The sequence below is a fragment of the Chiloscyllium plagiosum genome, unplaced genomic scaffold, assembly GCF_037043375.1.
Source record: "Chiloscyllium plagiosum isolate Xiang-an unplaced genomic scaffold, Cpla_swu_hap1 HiC_scaffold_2, whole genome shotgun sequence".
Classification (NCBI taxonomy): Eukaryota; Metazoa; Chordata; class Chondrichthyes; order Orectolobiformes; family Hemiscylliidae; genus Chiloscyllium; species Chiloscyllium plagiosum.
In genome coordinates, this window is record NW_028270140.1 from 93318444 (window position 1) to 93334601 (window position 16158).

The window sequence follows — 16158 nt, forward strand, 5'->3', positions numbered from 1 at the left end:
AGGTTACTGGTCACCTTTTAAATATTCTTCTAATGTTAGTAGTTCTAATACACTCTATTATTGCACTTATTGAGTAATCCCGTGTTCTGATAACAGATCAAGGTGTTTTGTAGGCATGGAAGAAATTAATGGAGTTAGATTGGCCTCATGCTCAAGACCTGACTGATGCTTCTTTTAAAGTTTGTCTCGTTCTTGCAGAAACTGTCCAGCAATTATGGAGCAAGTAATCTTACAGCAGTGGGACTGGAAGTTAGCTTTCCAAAAAAAATGCAATTACTACTGTCTTGCCTGGGGAGGTGCAGATATACATGTCATGAACCCATTTTTTTTCTATTTTCTATTTTTGCCTTTTTATAATCTCTCCTGCCATTTCGAGATCATTTAATTTCATTTTAAAGTGCAATTTTCATGTGCTATTCACCCTCTGGTAACACTATTATTCATATGTGAGTTTTGACAAAACAGATGAACTGTTGCACCACATTGGAGACTGATACAACCAAACCTAACTGTGTTTCCTCTTGATAGCCATATGACTCAGTAATCAGAAGTTGCAACCAAGGCTTTTTTTTTAACTTCTGCGAAATCGTTTCACTTCTGTGAATTATAAATGTTCGCTCTATCAATAAGTGCCTGAGATTGGCTATTTCAGGAAAGGTATATGATTAAACTTGGGGCCTTTTTAGGTCTTGCTCAGTTACTCACTTGAATAAATTTGCTGGTTCATTGGGATGGCCCCTCTGAACTTTAACTAATATATCTTGTAAAATCTAGACTTTCTCTGTGACTTGCTCCTAAAATCAGAACAGTGTTGCTCAGGAGGTATATTTTCTGTATTGAATGAAATGTTTGTTTTACTGAGATTCTTCATTTGATATTAGTTAGAACAGCTTGATCATTGAAATTCAGGAGATTTAAGACTCCATCTGGTGATAAAGGGATGGTAGAAGAGTTAGAAGCATGTTGATTGGGTTGCTAGCCTGTTGCCCATGCATTATGTCTTTTTTGTTTGGTGAGGAGTCTTATCCGTCTGATTTAGATAGAAGAGCCATTTATCTTTTCGAATTGGTGCCTTATTTTTGTGGGGCCAAGAGGTGCCGGATTGTTGCTTTGATCTCTCCTCTTTTCTGCTAACTTGATGGCGTGATTCTTTTTTCTGCATTTTATTCAATGAAGTTCAAAAGTGTGTTAGTTTACATTTAATTCCTGTATTATGCATTGTATAAGGCTCCTGCTGGATGCTACATATGTAGAATTTTACATGTTTTTTTACCCTTTTGAGTAAGGTACTCACAAAGGAATATAGGAACAGGAGTAGCCCATTCAGCCTCTTAAGCCTGTTCCACCATTCAATGAGGCCATGGCTGATCTGTGACAGAACTCCATATACCTGCCTTTGGCCCATAACCTTAGATACATTTTTGAAAGGAAAAGGTATTAATCTCCAATTTAAAATTAATGTTTGGTCTTGCATCAGTTGCCATTTTTGAGAGTTGACTTCTACCACCTTTTTTGTGTATAGCGGTGCTTCTTAACATTTCTTCTGAATAGTCTGGCCTGAATTTTAGATTGTGCCTCCTAGTTCTAGAATACCCAACCAGTGAAAATAAAGAGTCAGCCACATTTCTTGGATCTGGAGCTACATGTAGGCCAGCCCAGGTGCAGACGGCAGATATTCCTTCCCTGAAGGACATGAGCAAACAAGTTGGGTTTTAATGATGATCAGCAATGGTTTCATGGTCAGCAGACTCTGATTTATTTGCAGCTTCATAATTTGTTGAACTCAAATTTCACCATCTGTTACTGTGTGTTTCAAATCCGTGCTCCTGGCGCAGTAGCCTTGGTCTCTAGATCACTCTGAGAAAATGAGGGCTGGAGATCAGTCAGAAAATTAGGTGCTAGAAAAGCATGGCAGGTCATGCAGCATCCGAGGAGCAGGACTTTTTGACTCTCTAGATTACTTATCTAGTAGCAATACCACTAATGTACCACTAGCGCCTTCTCCACCATTACGACAGCATAAGGAAGCTGAGGTACTTATGTTTTGACGTACTAAAGACATTGATGCCTTTGCCATCCAAAAAAAACCACATGAATAAAATTTAATATTAAATGTTAGTTCCTGTGTTTGTTAAATTACTAAAACATCTCCGAGAAAAGGAAAGTGAATATTCAGAAATATAGACCATTTCTGAGTAGATTACACTGTTATTGTTAAAGTTTGTGGTTGTCTTTCTGTTTTTATTTTATTCATCAGTGAATGTTTGGACTCTGTCTGCTATATCAAATGATGATGAATTTCATGGTAGTAGTTATGCTGATGAAGCAGCAAACATTAACTTGCTGAAGTTATGGAATTGTAATTGTCTTTCTGTTAGACTTGAAATGCTTTTATTTAATGCTTCCATCAATAAATTATTTGTAAGTGCTGTTTGAATAAGCATAAAGTGCAGGAGCTGATTATTTTTCTACTCTACATATCTGTACAGATTTGAAAACATGTGAGCCCAGTCTGCAATACAGTGGATAGGTATTTTAAACAAGTTGATGATAATTAAATCTGGAGCCCTGAAATTCTCCCTGTAATGAAGTGGTCACTTGACTTTAAGTGATTGGATCTGTGATGATAATGTTGTTTGATATAGCACTTGTTTAGGAGCTTCAAAGAGCCATGGGGATGAATGGGATGGATCAATTGGCATGGAATGTATGGAGAAATTGGAGTCTTTAGTGGAGGGTTTTAATACAGACCTAATGTTTTCATGGTTAGTTAAATACAAAAACAGAGTCTGTCAAGATCTCAAGAAGGTTCATGTACTCTTTTCCTTTAAACAAAAAAATGTGAGTTGGAGGTGAGCAGACTAATTGCTCTTGACATCAAGGCTGCATTTTACCAAATATGCAACCAAAGAGCCCTTTGAAAGATGAGAGTCAGTAGTAATCTCACTCCTGGTTGGATTCGCACTTGGCATAAAGGAAGATGATTCTGGTTATTGGAGATTAATGATCTCAGCGTCAGGACATCCCCGAACAAGTCCCTCAGGGTACTATCTTAGGCCCAATCATCTTCTGCTGTTTCATCAATGACCTACCTTCCATTATAAGATTAGAAGATTTGCTGATGAGTGCACAGTGTTTAGCACCATTTGCAACTCCTCATATACTGAAGCAGCCTGTGTTCAAATGCAGAAAGACCTGGACAAAATCCAGTTCTGAGTTAGCAAGTAACATTTGCCCCATACAAGTGCCAAGCAGTGACCATTTCTAACAGGAGAGACCCTAACCATAAATTTATTGGAATTACCATTACTGCATCTCCCACTATCAACTGGAGGTTTTCATTGACCAGAAACAAATGTTATAGAAGTTTTGTAGCTAAGGTCAGAGACTAAGAATTCTTCAGTGCGTAATTTACCTCTTGACTTCCCAAAGCCCGCCTACCATTTACGAGGGACAAATCAGGAGTGTGATGGAATACTTCCCATTTGCCTGAATGAATGCAATTCCAATAACACACATGAAGCTTGACACCATTCAGGACCAAGCAGCCTGCCTGAATGCCACCACATCCACAAATCTTCACTCCTTCCACCAAGGATTTTTCCAGCAATGTCGAAATTCTCCAAGGCTCCTGAGACAGCACCTTCCAAATCCATGACAAGTACTCCAGAAGGATTACCGCAGCAGTTACATGGGAACGCATTATCTGCAAGTTCCCCACAAGCCACATACCATCCTGACTTGAAAATATATTGCCCTTCTTCTGTTTTTGCTCAGCCAAAATCCTGGAATTCCCTTCCTGACAGTTTTGTGACTTGACATACAACAAATGGACTGCAGTGGTTCAAGAAGGCAGCCTACCAATAATTTCTAAAGGGAAATTGGGGATAGGAATACATGCTGGCCCAACCAGCGAAAAACAAGCTTTTATAACCAGTGAACTTCTGGTTGTGACGGCTAATCTCCTAGCCTGATATGATTCCTAATGACCAAGGGTGACCTTTGCACATTTGTGCAATCAGCTTACTGGAAAGGATCCAATCACCAACAGAATTTAGCCCATGTCCCCTGAGAATGTATTTACAATGAAAATAATTATATCAAATTTCAGTTTTTTCAGAGAAATAGGTCAAAGTAGGAAGACAAGCAGAACTGTGGAATAGTGTTGTTGAGGAACTAGAATTGAAATAGAACATAATTCAAAATTCATAAATTGTTTAAAAAAGGTAACTTTTCAGTTCCCATTCCTTAAAGTGTTAGTTGAGAGATCAGCTAAAGATTTCTCTACTGCTACAGAAAGCCTACTGGTCAATATATGCATTGGGGCTCTAATAGGCACTGCAAGATCAATCATCTTGGCAATCTCGTGAATTGAGCCCTGGCCATCTGCTTGCAATGTGAACTTGAAGTTGAAATAGAGCATATTAAAAGTATCCTGCATGATAATGGGTACAAGTCATCATTCGTTGTATGTTGTCAAAACTCAAGAAAGGGCCTACGTCCTGTACTTGGTCTTGAGCACCACCCCTTAATTTGGCTTTGGATTACCCGAGGGGGGAAAGCTTCTCAAATTTGAACAAGTGAAACTAGCTATCTCACACTGCTACTTTGCGACTGGTTTTATCCAATAAAAGCCAATTACTATCGAGGTAACCACATAAACCAATAATGTTGTACATGAATTTCCATGTTATGGTATGTACAGGTATGTCCACATTTTGTCTCAATGTCTGGTGGATCATAACAACACACTGCATTGACCATTTTTGGGGAGCAGCATGCTAATCATGTTCAACCATCCTGTGCTTACAAACCTCAAAGATTTGCCCAAAATTAGATCTGATTCTGTTGTTGGAAATCATTTATTAAAGAACTTGGCATGTGCGAAAAGGTATATAGGAAACTAATTCAAGATCCTTAGTTGGACTCACAGTGAGATACATTTGTATGTGCTAGAAGCTAGATATATTAGATCTGTTTTATGTAACAAAAGGAAGTTGAAATAACTCCACAGAAACTGGTATCCTCTCACACAGTATTTACATGTGGAGAGTCCTTGGATGCTGATTGAGCTCCCTCAGAGCCAGCTCAGAGTTAACAGGATGTCTGACACTCATGTTCTTATCTATCTGCCAGTGGTCCCTGATCAGGACTGTTAATATGGCCAATCAGGGAACTAATTCTATGAGTTCCACTGGCTGACCTTGTTCCAATCACTACAGACGCCATACTTGCATTACACCTTTTTCATGAAGGAAACGAGTCATGATGAGTGCCAATCTCTCCTGCATTCCTATTTGCAACATCCTGGCGGATCAGAAGCTATCTGCTTGGATGGCACGTAAGATTGATAATTAATTTTGCTGCATCTCTGTCACTCATGGGCCAATCAATCTGCACCCTCTTTCTGTATAAATCAGTGTCCTTTTTTCCCAAGCCTGTTTCCTGCACTCTGGTTCTGATGAGTCCAGGATGAAAAGCGTTGACTGCTCATCTCCTGTTAGCAATGTTTAAGTTCTGTATTACCAAGCAAGTTGGATTTTTGATATCCTAGGTGATCAAAGGTTATGGGGAAAAGCTGGGCAAAAGGAGTTTTAACCGAAAGTCAACCATGATCTTGGATTGTGAAGTGGGCTGTATGGTCTGTGGGATTGAATTATTTTTCACAAATCTTGACTTTTGACTTGATTAAACAACTGTGCAATTAAATTATATGCTTTTTACATTTGGTTAGTTGTAAAATACTTCTTGTAAAGAAGACTGATAAATGGCCAATGTCAAAAGTAAGTCATGGATTTATGGTGGCTTTAATGGCTCAAGTTAATGTAAACTTCGGCTAACAAATATGAAAATGCTTTGAGTTAAGTCTTTTTAACGTAGCTGTACTTTACTTCAGTTGCAGGGAAACAATTTTAATGAAATAGGCTCATTTATGTATGTTCTGTATGGTTATTTTGAATCATAATTTGTTTTAGGCATTGATTATTGTGGAATAACCAGTGAATCTTTTCACCGAAGGATATGGATAAATTTTGGGAATATTTTGGTATGTCAGTTGGGAAATTGGGGTGATAATCTTAGGAGATGACATTCCACACTCAAAACATTTGAATTGCTGGAATGGTGTCCCACATTTTATCTTGGTGAAGATCTATGGAGTTATGAAACTAATAAGGACAAGCCACAAAAGCGGTGATTTTACAAAGTGTGTGGCATGTCAAAGAATGAATACAGAACCAATAGAAAGTGAAGTCATGGAACTGGAGGACATTGATATGTGTTAAACGAGTACTTCACATCCGGCTGCCTCATTTACTGTAATACTTCAGTGATCTGATGATTTGAGAGCTATGTGTTAAAAAAATATTTTGTCATGAAATTCCAAAACCCTAGCTGGGTCTCTGTGGTCTTGAAAGGGAGTTTGGAGATGGTGGAGTTGTTCGTGATGGGGGTGTGATGCAGTGATGAAATTGATAGTGCCACATAATTTAACCTATATGTAACTTCAGTCTCTTACTCCTCCTTGGATTAGTTTCTCAAGCTATGTTGCTGAAACGACAGCTGACCACCACTTTCTCTGAACAATGTCAGGGTGGGCATTAAATGTGACCATGGTGTTCCTGATTTTAAGGAAAAAAATACCCAACTACATCCATTACTTTGGGGAAAAAACTGAAGGCTCAGGTATTAATTTACTAATTTGTGTCAGTCTTCGGTAGAAGAGAGAATGCAGCCATTGTGGCTGTAAGAGAGAAGTGCTGTGTTGGATGGGATGATAATGGATAAGGACGAAATGCTTAAAAGTATGTTTGTGGCCTGTTGGTCCATGGATGAAAGTTGAGGTGTTGATTTTCACATTACCTGTGTCCATAAAGCATCTTGCTACTCCTGCTTAAGACTGCTGTATTGCTGCCTCTGACTGGCAGCCTTGTACTTCCTTTGGAGATTGTCTCATCCTCCTTTTTTATTCTGTCTCATCAGCTGAAGACCACTTAAATACCAAACCATACTTTGGGCATATTTGAACTAGTTTTAGTTCATGGGCTTGTAGTATACTTGTCTGCTATATTGCTTGAGCATTAGCTTGCCGTTTACCAAGCCAAGATGTTCTTATACCAAGTACATCCTGTGGTGCATGTCTCTGCTGTTGGTCAGGTATGTGCAGGAGATGCCTCACTGTTGGCTAGCTGTGAAATTTGCTCATTTGGTCTCTTGTCTCTGTATGAGTAATGTGCTCTCCATCCTTTCTTGCAAGATGCCTCACTAAAACAATGCAAAGTATTTACTCTGTAATCAAATTACGCTTGTGTACTTTTGTCTAAATTGTAACTTTCATGTACTATTTCTAAATCAACTGCCAAGGATTACTCACTTAGCTAGCAAAGTACAGGCCAGTTTAAAAAAATGCTAAATTATCCAGACCTGTAACAAGAAGATCAGGTGGAGCAGCAGCTGCAGCAATGCTGTATAATCTGATTATGTTGTCACTGATATTCTTCCACCTTCTCCACTTTCATTGCTCCAATTTCTTCAAATGTTGATTTCAAAGTGCCCTCAATTGGTGGAAACAAGTGATGCACTTCTTTCCCAGCTTTCTGCCTTCAGTAATTTTGAAATTTTGATCTTTCTCCCATAAACTATTCCTGCACTTGACACTGTTCCAAGTGCTGTACACAATAACTAATGCAGTACTGAGAAAAGTGTCTGGGAGATCATGATAGGAAGTCAGGTGATCAGATTGGTGTGTCGCACTTCCATTTGAAAAGCCCCAATAAAGCCAAAATGGTTTTTGCCAGACCTTTATTTTAAGTATTATTGGAGCTGAATTATATTTAACCTAATCATCTCAGTTACTGATGATCATTTGGAGTATCGCACTCCACATCATAAAAAATGGCTCTGCAAAAAAGCATACCTTGCACACATACTCATAGACAAACACGTTGTCTACTTATGGAATATTCAAAGCAGAAATATCATATGGTTCAGCTAGGATGCATCCTGGGTTACTGTGTAGAGGAAAGATAGAAATTGCAGAAACCATAACATTTCAGTTCAGCGTGAATTTGGAGGTCATGCCAGAAGGCTGAAGGGTTACAAATGTTGACATCTTTTGGCAAAGAAAATTGTAAGCAATCTCATGGCAAAGTTGGGAAAGCACTGAGGCAAAATTATTTGGCATTAGGGAAAGTATGAACTAATAAATGAAAGTTAGCATGACTTGTTAAAGGCAAATTATGTTTGACTCGTGATTGATTTCTTTGAAGTACTAGAGTGTGTTAGGGGTGGAGTGTGGTTGATGTATATTTGGGTATAAAACAGGCACTTGACGAGCAGATAGACTTGTAAACAAAATTAAAGTCAGTTGAGTGGCATTACTGTATATACAATTATATGAGTGTTTTTTGAAAATATTTTAAGTGAAAATTTGAGGGTTGACTTGACATGAGTAATATTTTTGAAGAGATTACATGAGTATTTAATTGGGGCACTCTATGTTCTGTAGATGGATTGCCTAATTGCTTCAATCTATTAATTGTCCAGTTGTCCATGACCTGTTGCTATGACATGGATGACCTGGGCGAAGACCAGTCAGTCGCAGTTGTATGGGTCGTGCTGTTTATTTTGAGTTTGGGTGGGGGGGCTTAGATCAGCAGATTTTCCAGTTGTGGTTGTGATTTAGGTTGTCCATGAAAACAGTGTTACCAGAGCATCAGTTCATGTAGCTGCTGATGGATAAGCAGATTGACACCAGGACTTACCTCAACACTGTTTCTTACCTGCTACTTTTTTGTTTTATGTGAGAAACATGGAAGTCATGGGAGGGGAAGTGTATCATGAACCCTTTGATCAGCTGCAAAATTATAAACCAAAATTCATGGGTTGGCTTTTACATGAACTCGACTTGTGCACTTACATATATTGATGTTTTCCAGGCATCGACATTAGGATCACCGATATTCGTGACTTAAGGATGGTAGGCAGTGATATGAACTAAGAGTCAGTACTAGGGTCACAGTTTACAGCAATCTTGGACATAGAAAAAGTGAAATTACAAAACTTGGAGGATTGGCAGATTGCGGTTGATGGAATTTAATACTAAGAAAATTAAGCATGCATTTCACCAGAAGACAATATGGTGAGTGTACAAGATCAAAGGGAATGGGGTTTCTTGTGCAAGTTCTTTGGAATGATATACTGAGGGAATAGTTAACAATGTATCTAGATCTTGGTGCTTCATAATAATTATACTTTATTAAGGAAAGTTAATGTTTAATATCAACTGCTGTTTTGGCCACATCGTGAGAATAGCATTCAGTTCCATTTACTGCATTATGGAAATGATGTGAGGGTGCACTAGAAATTTGTCAGAATCTTTTCAGGGATGAGGGATCTAGCTACAAGAATAGATTGGAGAAGTTGTGGTTCTTGACCTTGGGACAAAGAACATTAGGGGACATTGCGATTGAGGTGTACAAGTTTAGGTGTGGTAGAAAAAGTGAAACTGTTCATGGAAGCTGATGGCACAAGGACTCATGGACACTGAGTTAGGATCTTAGGCAAGCAACTTGAGGGGAGATTTGTGAAAGAATATTTATTATACAATTAATATTAGTGCTGTCCCTTCTGAGGCTAGTTGAAGCGGAGATGATCAACGATTCCAAAGGAAAATTTGATGGGGTTTGAGGAATATAAACTCTCCAGGGTACAAGGACAGTGTGAGGGAATGGAACTGACTTGGATTGCCCTACAAAGATTCTTTGGTTGAATAGGCCCCTGTTGTACCATTATGACTGTGAGTTGAGAAACCTGGGGGCATATGTACACAAATCATTGAAGCTGCCTTTAAGTCTGAAAATAAAGCATATGATATTCTTGATTATTTTAATAGCTATAGATGACAAATGCAGGTTAAAGTGATGGTGATACAGGGTTATGGGGATAGGTTGGCGGTTTGGGTGGGATGCTCTTCAGAGGGTTGGTGCAGACTCTGACTGCGTGGCCTCTTTGAGCACTGTTAGGATTCTGTGACCATTACTTTTGAAGAAATCAATTATGAATTGCCAGTCTGTGATTGATTAATTGTGTGCTGTTCATTTAGAGTTCATTTAGATGCCTCATGCACAATGGTAGTGCATAGCAAGTGTTAATAAGTGGTGACTGTAAGTGGTCTGGCTCACAAAAAGAGAGGACTTAACAAAAAGTGTACAGAAGAGAACAGATATGTGTTCAATCAACCAGTTTTGGGAACAGGAGTCCTGAAGTGAATTAACTGAAAACCATTGCTTTTATTTGATTTAATTTCCTTCAGACTTGTTTTAATAAGCTTAATAACTTCTGTAAAAATTGTGAAACCTTATGTGGGTCTTGTAACTAATCAGGACTATTCAGCCTTTAGATTGGATTTCTAAATTCAGTTATTGTGAATACATGAAGGGATGTTTTGAAATCTGAAAAAGAGTGATTTTTGGAATAATTGAGATTGTTGCTAAGCAGATGCTTCCAACTCATTAAATTTGCATAATATGCAAATATTTAGGTTTGTTCTATTTTATCTTCATGTCATTTGCATAATAAATGTCTATTTTATTGTTAAAGCCAAAGCTGCAATATTGTGTGCTTATGTTTCAGTGAGAGATCATCTCATTAAAACAAAATAAAGTATGATCCATCAAGCCACATTTCAGACTCTGATCTGACTTGTCCAGTAATGACACCAGCTGCAATCATAGCAGCTTTGTTTCTTTCCCCATTCTTTTGCATAATAAATTTATGTTCTTTTGTTCAGATCGTATTAACAGCTTCTTATGCATATCTTCAGTGATCTCCAAAGTAACTGAGTCGCAAAAATCAAGGTAGATTTCATTCAGAAATCTACCTTGTTCTGCATTACCATCAGCTGGGATCATAACAAGTGGCCTAGCAACCTACTTAGTTGTACCGAACTGCCATCGATATGTCAATAAGCAATGAAATTGTGTGGGACACCCAACATCAACCAAGGCATGGAAACAACAGCAGCATACCCATGCCTGTCAATCCTGCAAAGTGCTGCTCCTGCACATCAGTGCACAGCTCTCATGATTGTAATATTAAATTCCCATGTCCCTTTCTGATTTTTAAAAAAGTTTAACCTATTTTTCTAATCAGTGTGTTCAGAGATATTATTACACACCTTTGGAGCAGGTGGGACTTGAACTTCCGTTTCCTGGTCCAAGATTAGGGACATTACCACTGCGCCACAGGAGGGCCCATTGCTCTTCTCTGATAGAGTGAAAATAGAAGCAAAACATTTATTTATTTATCCACCATTTTCTTCTCAACTATGTTAACTCTTCATTCTCATTCTCTCGAAGACCAACAATCACATTGCTTACTGCTATTAGTTTTTACCTTCCTCTCAAAATCTAGTTTTTTCTTCTGATTAACCATTTAATCATTTTCCAGCATTTTTTGTATTCTGTTGCTCATCTTTATGAAGTTATATACTTTTTTCCTAAAGTTTCATGTGCTCCCTAACTACTTGTGTTAACCAAATATGGTCACTTCTCCCTTCAGAATGTTTTTGTTTATGGAATATGTTTATTCTAAGTATTTGGAATGTCTTCTCAAATGTCTGCCAGGCGTTTCTGTTGATTTGTCCCCTGGTCTAGTATGCCAGTTCACATCTGCTAGGTAATCTTTCATGCCAGTGTAGTTGTTCTTATTTAAAAAGTTGATGTTATCACCAATCTTTCCCCTTTCAAACTGTTGTAAAATTAAATTATAATGTGGTCATTGCTACTTTACTCTGAGGTCATTAATTAATCCTGTCCCATTATGGAATCAATTTATGTAAAGGGGCAGTACAGAGAGATCTGGGTGTTCTTGTACACCAGTCAATGAAGGCAAGCATGCAGGTACAGCAGGTAGTGAAGAAGGCTAATAGCATGCTGGTCTTCATAACAAGAGGAATTGAGTATAGAAGCAAAGAGGTTCTTCTGCAGCTGTACAGGGCCCTGGTGAGACCAACCTGGAGTACTGTGTGCAGTTCAGGTCTCCAAATTTGAGAAAAGACATTCTGGCTATTGAGGGAGTGCAGCGTAGGTTCACGAGGTCAATTCCTGGAATGGCAGGATTACCTTACACTGAAAGACTGATGTGACTGGGCTTGTATACCCTTGAGTTTCGAAGATTGAGAGGGGATCTGATTGAGACGTATAAGATTATGAAAGGATTGGACACTCTGGCAGTAGGAAACATATTTCCACTGATGGGTGAGTGACGAACCAGAGGACACAGCTTAAAAATACGGGTAGACCATTTAGGACAGAGCTCAGGAGAAACTTCTTCACCCAGAGAGTGGTGGCTGTGTGGAATGCTCTGCCCCAGAGGGCAGTGGAGGCCCACTCTCTGGATTCATTTAAGAAAGAGTTGGATAGAGCTCTCAAGATAGTGGAATCAAGGGTTATGGAGATAAGGCAGGAACAAGATACTGATTAGGAATGATCAGCCATGATTATATTGAATGGCGGTGCAGGCTCGAAGGGCTGAATGGCCTACTCCTGCACCTATTGTCTATTGTCTGTTATGTAATACCAAATCTAATATAATCTGCTTTCTGGTCAGTTCTGAGAAACTGTTTCATTTTGTGAACTTCTTATTCAGGTTAATACTGCCAGTCTAATATTTTGCAGTTCATATCTTGATTCAAATCAAGATATTTTTTAAAAATTACTTACATTCATTTCTGGGATATGGGCATTGCTAGCTGGGCCAGCATATATCTTGACCATTCTTGGTTACCCTTACGAAGGTGGTGCTGAGCTTTTTTTCTCAGAAGCAGAGAATCATGCAGCACAGAAACAGGCCTTTGGCCCAACATATCTGTGCTGACTAACAAACATCAAACTACATCAGTCTGCTTACCTTCAACTGGTCCAAAGCCTACTATGCCCTGACATTTTAAGTGCTCAGCCAGACGTTTTTTAAATGTTACAAAAGTATTTGCCACCACCACCCTCTCAGGCAGCACCTTCCAAATATCTAATGCTCTCTGGGTGAAAAAAATTCTTACTCCGATCTCCTCTAAATTATTTACTCCTCACCTTAAATTTAATGCTGTATGGTTTTAGACACATCTAGCTTGAGGAAAGATTCTCGTGATCCACTCTCTCTATGCGTCTCATAATTTTGTAGAAAGAACAAAGAAAGTTACAGCACAGGAACAGGTCCTTCGGCTTTCCAAGCCTGCACTGATCCAGATAATCTATCTAAACCTGTCTATATCCCTTTGCTCTCTGCCCATTGATGTATCTGTCTAGATACATCTTAAATGACGCGATCGTGCCCACCTCCGCTGGCAACGCATTCCAAGCACTCACCATCCTCTGCATAAAGAACTTTCCACATCTACCTCCCCTCAACTGTTCCCTCTCACTTTGAACTCGTGACCCCGAGTAATTGAGTCCCTCACTCTGAGACTTAATCATATCCCCCTTCGGCTTTTCTACTGGAAGGAAAACAAACCCAGTCTATCCAGTCTCTCCACATAAGTGAGACTTTTCATCCTAGGCAACATCTTGTTGAATCTCCTCTGCATCCAGTGCAATCAGTTCCTTCTGATAATGTGGTGACCAGAAGTGAACACTCTATTCCATCTGTGACCTAACCCAATGTTTAACTTGTAACTAGACTTTTTTGCTCCTATTTTCTACACTCTGGCTAATGAAGTCAAGCATCCCGTATATGTTCTTTACCACCTTGTCCATCTGTGCTGACACCGACAAATATTTATGGATTTAGACACCAAGGACTTTTCCTCAGTACTCCCTAGGGACCTAACATTCGTTGTGCATAACCTTCACTTATTGGACCTGCCAAAATACATAATCTTGCAGTTATTAGAATTAAATTCCACCTGCCATTGCTCTGCCCAATTTACCAACTGATCAATGTCAAACTGCAGCCTGAGGCATCCTCCTCACTATCAACAACGCCACCAATTTTCATGTCATTTGCAAGTTTAAGAACTAAACCTTCTAGGAGAAAGCGAGGACTGCAGATGCTGGAGATCAGAACTGAAAATATTTTGCTGGAAAAGCGCAGCAGGCCACGCAGCATCCAAGGAGCAGGAGAATCGACGTTTCGGGCATGAGCCCTTCTTCAGGAATCAGCCCTTCTTCAACCCTTCCTGAAGAAGGGCTCATGCCCGAAACGTCGATTCTCCTGCTCTTTGGATGCTGCCTGACCTGCTGTGCTTTTCCAGCAACACATTTTCAGCTAAGAACTAAACCGTCTACCTTCACATAACAAACTGCAAGGGTCCTAGCACCAAACCCTCTGATAAGACGCTGATCACAGGCTTGCAATCACAAAAAAAATCTTCCAGCATCGTCCTGCCCCATCTGTTTGAAAGCCCATTTTGGGTACAATTTTGGTGTTCAGCTGAGGTTGTCAGTCCGTGCATGGACTGTGACCACTGAATGCTCCCACTCTCACTGCAAGTTCATCTGCAATGAACAGCCCTGAATGGATATCTCAAATGCTAATAGTGTTCAGGCAATACAGCTTGTATTTCATGGCTTTGATACTGTTAGCATACTGGATTCACCCAATCATGTTATTCCAGAATCATAAGGACTTGAGTACTTAATGTAAAAATATGTTATGCTCGATGTTAGAAAGAACATACAAACCAGGCAAATATATTGTTGTTTGGAAGGATCAGGGATCCTTCAGGTAAATCTCCTTGAAATTAAGTATGCTCTTTGATTGAATCCCAAAATATCATATTTTTCTCGTCATTCTAATGTCATTTTAAGGCAGTAGCAATGCAGCTTGATTATATCCATTTTTTAAAAAAAGTGTCTATTACATACATTAAAATATTTTAAATGCTATTTACTATTTAATATTACATTTTTGAAGAATAATTTATATGTTATAAAATCTGTGAATAATACTTAAAGACGGGAAAATTATTCTGAGATGCTGCATGTTCATGTAATCAGACAAAATGCAACCTGTGCGAATAAAAAGGCTGACCAGAATTTGGTCAAAGAGATGTGTTTTAAGTAAATTGTTGAAAATGGAGAGTGAGTCAGGGTGGTTCAGAGAAAGTGAAATTATGGTGTGAAGGACTAAGAAAATTAATCACTGTTAGTTGCTTAAAGAAAGACAATTTTCATACTTTTTTTGTTACAGCTGGGAGAGAAGTGTCCAGACATTTTGGATATCCATTTTGGTCAATGTTACAAGATTACAGATGAAGGCATGGTGGCATTGGCACAGGGCTGTCCAAGGCTGCAGAGAATCTACATGCAAGAGAACAAACTGGTATGTCAATGTTTAAAGATTGCCACAACAATATTTCAGCAACAAAGTATATTATTTTACTGTCTACAATCTTGTCTTTTAGCTGCTGGTCAATATTTTGATGCAGTATCTTTTGTTGAAGAAGTAACATGTTCTTGTGTAAAATGCTTGTAGTTCTGACAGACTTTATTCAAATGCATCTTGCACTCAGCTTAAGTTTTAGTGTTTGCAAATTTAGATCAAGGTTTTTGACTTCATTCATCCAAGAAGGTTTTGTATAATGGACTGTACTCTAGCTGAAATGTATGTTCACTCTATTATTCATTTTTAATTGAAGCGAGCATTAAAAAATACTTCTGCAGATCAGTTGGTTATTGTTGGGGTTAATTGTTCATATCTAAAACATCGTGATCTCCCCCATCATTTCTTAATTTGCTGGGAGTCTGTTCTTGTTGTGTTGTGAAGGAGGGAGATCCAGGTGCTTGAATTATTGGTGTATAATTTTTCGACAAACAGCATTCTTGGAGTAAAATGTAAATAATTTATACAGTGTTCACATATTTCAACTTATGGCCTTGTATTAGGAACAGGGAATATAATCTGTTTTATGATCAGTGAAGTATCATAAAATTGTTAACTTACAAATTTTACACAGTCGATGTTTTGCCATTTCTTATTAATTGCTCGTGTTGACAGTTTGCTGGTTTACTGCTCAGTAAAGCATGATCATTCTTATTTAACTTTCCGTTTCAACAATTGACTAATTCCAGTTAAAGAAAAATAGAAGTTGTCAAACATATCAGAAAGTTAAAACTTGAAATGTATTGCAGATGATAAAATTAAATATCCTATATGTGAGAG

At 38.6% G+C, this 16158-nt stretch overlaps 1 protein-coding gene across 3 annotated transcripts in view; it reads left to right on the forward strand.

Moving 5' to 3' along the window:
• The window catches only part of fbxl17 (F-box and leucine-rich repeat protein 17), a 791762-nt gene that overhangs the window by 56773 nt on the left and 718831 nt on the right, over positions 1-16158 (forward strand). For all 3 annotated transcript variants that reach the window (XM_043710307.2, XM_043710291.2, XM_043710299.2), the window contains exon 6: positions 15187-15318. In XM_043710307.2, the coding sequence (XP_043566242.2) occupies positions 15187-15318 (132 nt within the window). The remainder of the gene's footprint in view (positions 1-15186; positions 15319-16158) is intronic.